Raw genomic sequence first — 6,820 nt, 5'->3', positions numbered from 1 at the left:
GTACACACAATGGAATTTTATTCAGCCATACAGAAAAATGAAATTGTGACTTTCGTAGGCAAATAAATGAGACTAGAGACCATGGTAAGAAAAACAAGCTAGCCTCAGAATGACAAATAGGGGATGTTTCTCCTCATTTGAAAACTCTAGATTATTTAGTGCAAGAAAATGGAAGAGGGATTGTGAGGAGGAGAAAGAGTTCTAAAGGGATGAGGAGGGAGAACAAACAAAGGTAAGAGAATATATGTGACAAGATAGTAGAAAGAGGAACTATTTAGGAGAAGAAAAAGGACCAGTGAGAGGTGGGTAGGAGAAGAAGAAGGAGGAGAAGGAGAAGAAGAAAGAGGAGAAGAAGGCAGTGAGATGGACAAATAAAACAAAGTACAATGATGAGTATGTATAATTATGAAAATTTAGCTTTCTTTCTTTTTTTATTTTGTATCTTGGGTATTCTGAGCTTCTGGGCTAACGTCCACTTATCAGTGAGTGCATATCATGTGTGTTCTTTTGTGATTAGGTTACCTCACTCAGGATGATATTCTCCAGATCCATCCATTTCCCTAAGAATTTCATAAATTCATTGTTTTTAATAGCTGAGTAGTACTCCAACAGAGGAATACTGAATGGCTGAGAAGCACCTAAAGAAATGTTCAGCATCCTTAGTCCTCAGGAAAATGCAAATCAAAACAACCCTGAGAATCCACCTCACACCAGACAGAATGGCTAGGATCAAAAACTCAGGTGACAGCAGAAGCTGGCAAGGTTGTGGAGAAAGAGGAACACTCCTTCATTGCTGGTGGGATTGCAAGCTGGTACAACCACTCTGGAAATCAGTTTGGGGGTTCCTCAGGAAATTGGACATAGTACTACCTGAGGACCCAGCTATACCACTCCTGGGCATATACCCAGAAGATGCTCCAACGTGTAATAAGGACACATGCTCCACTATGTTCATAGCAGCCTTATTTATAATAGCCAGAAACTGGAAACAACCCAGATGTCCCTCTACAGAGGAATGGATACAGGAAATGTGATACATTTACAAAATTTTAAAATGGGTTATCAGTTATTACTATACCAATAAAACTATTCCAAGGTTTTAAGGAATAAACCTTAATTTTTTTGTCATTTTGCAACAATTATCAAGTATAATTGCATATGTTTATAAATATGTCATGTATAAATCATAACTGTTGGACATGCACAACAATTGGCTGGAAATCCCACTAGATTTGGTTTGAAAAGTTATCCTTAGGGAAGATGGGAGAGTAGCTGCTGCCAGGCTGGCCACGGCTCCTCAAGACCACGTTTTCCGTGCCTGCTTCAAACACTTTTTATTTATTTATTTTTTTGCAGTTTCCTTTAAGGGTGGAGCTCCTGACATTAGAGATGTTCCTAGCATGGGGCATATTTAAATAAATGAATTAGTAAACAATGATTTTAGTTTATGCCTTTACTTACAAATTAAAACATCTGTTCCTAAATAATTTTGCTATTACTACTGACATTTTCTACCATTTATGCACAATACAACCCCAGAAGTACCATAAATGATATAATAATTACGCTATAATGGAACTGGAAAGAAAGATCATGAGGGACTAATTATCAGTGCTCTGCCGGCTTGTAGATTACAATCTCTCACCCCACTGTAGAGATCTGCATGCCCTTCTCATTCACGAAAGCAAAGCATGGCATTATTCTATTAAATCAACAATCGAATGATTCCAATAAAAGAAAACTTTTTTCTGTTTTTTTTTTGTTTGTTTGTTTTGAGCAGTTAGTGTTTGAAGCCAGGTTAAAATCAATCAGAGAGAAACTGATTGCCCTCTAGTGGGGTGAAAAATTAGTGCAGAATCCATGCTCTCCCAATTGCGAGAACCAGGGAGTGAATAGCTTCGGTTCTGGAAGCATTTGGGTTTGAGTGTTTTCCTGTGGACCAGCTCATCCATACAATGTGATTGCATGGTAACAACAGTGTGTGTGTGTGTTTCCACAAACAAACAAACAAAAACTGGCGGGAGCTGCGAATAAACTATCCATGCGGGGCTGACCACACCCAAGTATGGGTTTGTGCAGTTAGCTGCCACGTGCTTTGGGACCAATTTTATCTAAGCCTTTTGCAAGCAGCTCGCTACTGGAGTGACATGAACATCCACTTCATCTCAGTTAAGGGGATAAAAACATCAACGGACAGAATAACAGCAATTTCCCTAAAGATGTACTACTGTATTTATCAATGCAAAGACACTCAATATGGACTCATCTTCTATTTTATAGTTAGTCATTTGGGCTTTATGCAAAAATCTTGCTTGATAGATATCAAATAATCACTGAACCAAGTAACTATTTTGATCCTAAATTATAAAAGGAAACTATTTTATTATATGAACCGGCTTTATGACATCCTGGGGGAGCATGTCCTGAGTCTACACAAAATGGAACTTCTTGCAGCATTTTTTTTTTTGATACTGACAGAGATTTGATGAAAGACATATTGTGCCAAATAACCTAATGCTTATTCTTCCAAATTACTATTGATCCATAAGCGATTAAAAATTTAAATAAAAATTAATGGTAACTTTTAAATGCAAGAAGTGAAATCCTGCCTAAACATGTCTAATGAAGAAGCAACAGCTCTCATAAAACGAACAAACAAACAAAAAACCCAAAAAGCCCCACATATCTCTCTCCTCTTGGCATAAAACATTTACGACAGATCTGTTTGTAAGTCAGTGAAAAACTGTTAGGAATTTTGATGAAACAGAGGTCTAGAATTTAATTTTTTAAGCTACAACGCATTCTATCTTAACGATCATTTTAAAATCATGCTTTTCCTCATAGATTTTTAACATGTGCAGGCACACACCGCACATCCATTGCTATACATCATTGTCACAGCGACTGACAATGTGCTTCACTGGGCATAGCCCTGTTTACCACCACTCACTCAACTAGTCTGACTTAGATATTTGTAATTGATTGACCAAGCTCCGTTTATTTCTTTATTTCCTCCCCCGGAAATCCTGATAAAATCTTGAGGTTTTTTATTTCTAGTTGGTTATGCTTCAGTTTATACTGTGTCCCCATTTGAGAAGGTAATAGGCGATACAATAGGTAGTTAAGTGCAAACATGCTGAATCCGTGGATTGTTTAATGAATCTGAAGAGAAGCACTTCCCTTGCAGATTAATTGATTACCCTTTGCAATGGGATGCTTTGAAAAGCCAAAACCCCAAATGGCACCCTTCTCACTGCGGAAGTAATGCCTCTTCTCACATTCAAAAGTGCAGTCTAATTATTACAGGAGGGACCTTTCCAGCTGTCGTCTGTGGGGTGGGAGTTTCATTGGTTGGCAGTTACCATTTTACAATCCTTGTTTCTGGGTAGAATTGAGACTGTATCAAAAAGCACTCGGAAGAGGAGTTTTGAGGGGAAAAAATAAAAATTGCGTGCAAAAATTTCTATCTATCTATCTATCTATCTATCTATCTATCTACCCTCTTGTGGAGGGGAATAACATCTCAGTTATAAATAATTTTTGCCAACTGAAACAAAAAACAATTCTCTGTGGAGAATTTCTCAGCAGTCTTTCGGTACACAGGCTGACCTTAGCAAGTCCCAGCACACACGTCCCAGCCACACGACCATACAAAGCAGCGACGGGAAGTCAAAGTGTATTTGCTTTACAGAAAGTTAAATGAATAGAGGCAGACAGAATTCTTTGGGGGGTTGGATATGGAAAGAGGGCGGAGGTTGGCGAAAGTGATCAGGAGGCTTAGTGGCAAGGGGTTAATCTTGTACCAAAAGGGACCAGCATCCTTTTTGAACGAATGAGACTTAAGAGGAGATAAGTGAATCTTGGGCTAATGATCATGATGATTTCCAAGGAGTCACAATTCTTGTGATGAGGAGTAACTAACCAGTCATCCGCAGCTGAAACCTCTCGGTGGGAGTACAGACGGAGCAGGAAAATCCCCCCTCCGCCCCCCATCAGAACCCTTCTGGACAAGCGGATTGATAGCAAGTTGTGGCAACCAAGAGTAGCTCAGGACACTGCGCAGAATCCTCTCCTGGGATACTCCTGCGGGGGCGGGAGCCCAGTTCCGAGAGGAAAGCGAGAGCTGCAGGGCTGGCCCGGGTCCACGCGCGATCGCCACGTGCTCGCTCGCCAAGCTCTCTGCTTTGGTTCTAGCAGCGAGGGGTGGGGTCGAGCCACGCCCCATTGGAGGACCCTCAGTGGGGTCTCTATCCCAGAACACAGTAGGGCATGGGCTTGGGCTTGTAAAAAGGTCCTTGGGTTCTGCACGGGCAAGGACACTTTGTCGAACCACAGGGAAGGGGTCACCTCTGTGGTCCAGGGTCCCGGTAGGGCGCGGCTGTGTCTTTGTGTGGCCGGGCGGGGCTCGCCTTTCTGCACAGCCATCTATCCGATGGGAGGGGCTTGGCCCTGCGACCCTGAGCCAGGCCAGGTGTGTGCACACCCTGAGGGGTTCTGGGCTGTTCTGGAAGGTGGGGCTAGAAAGAGGGGTGTCCGGACTGCAGACTGTTCAGCAGCCCCACCCAAGTTCGTGGGAGCCAATCTGACTCTCCAGGGCTCCGCAGACAGGGTGGGGCAGGGCAGGGTGGAGCCAGTCCATATCCTTTCTCCTGCTCTGCATCCACAACCCGGTCTAGAGGAAGGGGGTGGGGGTGGGGGGCTTCCCAGTCTGTCCACCCCAGGGCAACAAGAAGCACTGGACATTTTCGGAAGTAAGGCCCTGGATCTAGACTGGACTCTCTTGCGGTTTTACATAGGCCAAAAGATTTGGCTCTGTCTGACCCACAAAATTGAAATTGCACGTGGCTCATTTAAAGACCTTGACCTCTTTTCCTTTCTATCATTCGTACACATCTTTATCTGTATTATTTTCTGTATAGCCTTCTGTGTTCCCTAAAAGTCCCCTCCCCTCCCCCCGAAATGATCTAAGGAGTTCAGAATAGTTCCCCCTCCCCCAGCTTCTTTCCCTTTTCTGATTTTTTTTTCTTTTGCCACTATGTCTAAATATCCTATTTAATGTGGTTCTGAAAAATGTGTTAAGCCACTCTCTGATCGCCCCATGAAGAACAATGAGGCCAGGGTGGAGCTGCTGAGGTTAGCGGTCAGGTCTCTGGCAGGCAGGCTGCTAGTGAGTGAGTGGGGCGTGGCGGGGTTCCGCTGTTCCCCCAGGGTTGGGTTCTTCAGGGTTGCGCTGAGCTCCCCATTCAGCCCCTTTTTTTACTGAGGGTGCGGAGTTGGGGTCTGGGTGGGGACCGCCTGACTCTGCATAGGGTGGGGCGGTCCGCATAGTGTGCCCAGCGCTGCAGGTGCCCCCCCCCCATAGCTTCACACACAAAGAAACCCCACCCCGGCGCCTTGGGAAGCCAGGTCCCTCTACCCCTCCCCGCCGCGCACGCTTCCCCGCCCCTGCAGCTGCCCACCCGCTCCTTCCACGCCCTCCTCCTGTTTCCCTTCCCTCTCCCTAAAACAAAGGAGCTAAGGTCCTACCCCACCCCTCCGGCCGCCTTACCTCCCCGCACCGCGCCCCAAGACTAGCGGTTTTTCCAAGGGAGACAATACCATTAAATGTGCCCACTCCCCTCCCCCCGTTCCCACCCATCTCTCAAACCTCCCGGATGGGACCGCTTTGACTTTGCATTTTCTCTTTTATTCCAACATCACCTCCTTCCTGTCCCTATTTTCTTTTCAAACTACAGAATAAATATAGGACGTTCCAAACCACTTTCAGAAATGTCCCTTCACCTCATTGAAGGCAGACCGTTAAGGTAGCCCCCTCCCCTCTGATGGGCACTTTAATTTTAAATATGGAAGCAGAATAAAATTTCTACCCATCGGAGGAAAACTTACCTGCTTCTATTTAAAAAAAAAAAAAAACCATTTGCTTTAGTTTTTCAAAGACCTCCCCCTCCTTTTCGGACTCTTACCTACTCTCAGAGCTCCCTCCGACCTTCCCAGTTCCTGCATTATGTATATCTTTCCCTTTATAAAATATCTTTTAATGTCTTCAGAGCCCGGAGAGAGAAAGGGAAAGATCGGCTCCAGATAGAGCCTGTGGTGAGCAAAGCGCGATTCTTACCCATTGCTGTTTTAGCCATTGTAGGGATGTGCACGCCCGGAGCGGTGGCGAAGGCAAAGGAGAGGGGTTCAGCTGTAGCCACGGAGAGAGTGAGAGAGGAGTCTGAGTAAGGCACTGAGTCTGCAGAGTGGGACCGTGCTAGAGAAAGAGCAAGAGGCAGGAGCCCATGAATAATTATCACGCAGAAGCTCAAGCAGATTGGCTCTCAGGGTCCCCTGACACGACTCCCGCAGAGTCAGAATCTCCAAGCATTAAATATTGATCGGCCAATGGTGCTGGAGTACAAAGTACCAGAATGCAGTTTGAAATGGAAATCAGCCCTTGCCTGGAAGCTCCCCCCCATTTTGGAGCCCGATAGTACAGTCCAAGTGGAGTGGTGCCTTAGCCTAGAAGCCTCCTTGGAGCTAAGGACTGGGCTGTGGCTACCTGTACCCAGCAGGCTAGGCTTTGCTCACACATGTGTCATTGCACAGATTGCCAAAGAGAAGGGATAGACACAGGGGCCTGAGAACCCACCGCAGTGTGTCGCGTGTTGGAAAAATCTGTTTAAAGCTTGTGTTATTACTGTTTCTTCTTTTCTCTTTCACCTTTGGCCCTGCCCTTGGTGGATTCTGGCCTCCCAAATAGATGATGGAACTCCCAAACCAGCCCAGGTCTGGCTCAGAAATGGCCAGGGCTACTAGTCTTTTTTTTTTTTTTTTTTTT

At 45.0% G+C, this 6,820-nt stretch overlaps 1 protein-coding gene across 1 annotated transcript in view; it reads right to left on the bottom strand.

Moving 5' to 3' along the window:
• Nucleotides 1–6,293, bottom strand: part of Stmn2 (stathmin 2) — a 53,964-nt gene extending 47,671 nt beyond the window's left edge. The window contains exon 1 of the mRNA XM_031376320.1: nucleotides 6,116–6,293. Coding sequence (XP_031232180.1) covers nucleotides 6,116–6,134 — 19 coding nt within the window. The 5' untranslated portion in view covers nucleotides 6,135–6,293. The remainder of the gene's footprint in view (nucleotides 1–6,115) is intronic.
• Nucleotides 6,294–6,820: the final 527 nt, after the last annotated feature.

The sequence above is a fragment of the Mastomys coucha genome, unplaced genomic scaffold, assembly GCF_008632895.1.
Source record: "Mastomys coucha isolate ucsf_1 unplaced genomic scaffold, UCSF_Mcou_1 pScaffold17, whole genome shotgun sequence".
NCBI classification, from domain to species: domain Eukaryota; kingdom Metazoa; phylum Chordata; class Mammalia; order Rodentia; family Muridae; genus Mastomys; species Mastomys coucha.
The sequence above is the reverse complement of the archived record's forward strand: the minus strand, read 5'-3'. Positions and strand labels throughout refer to the sequence as shown.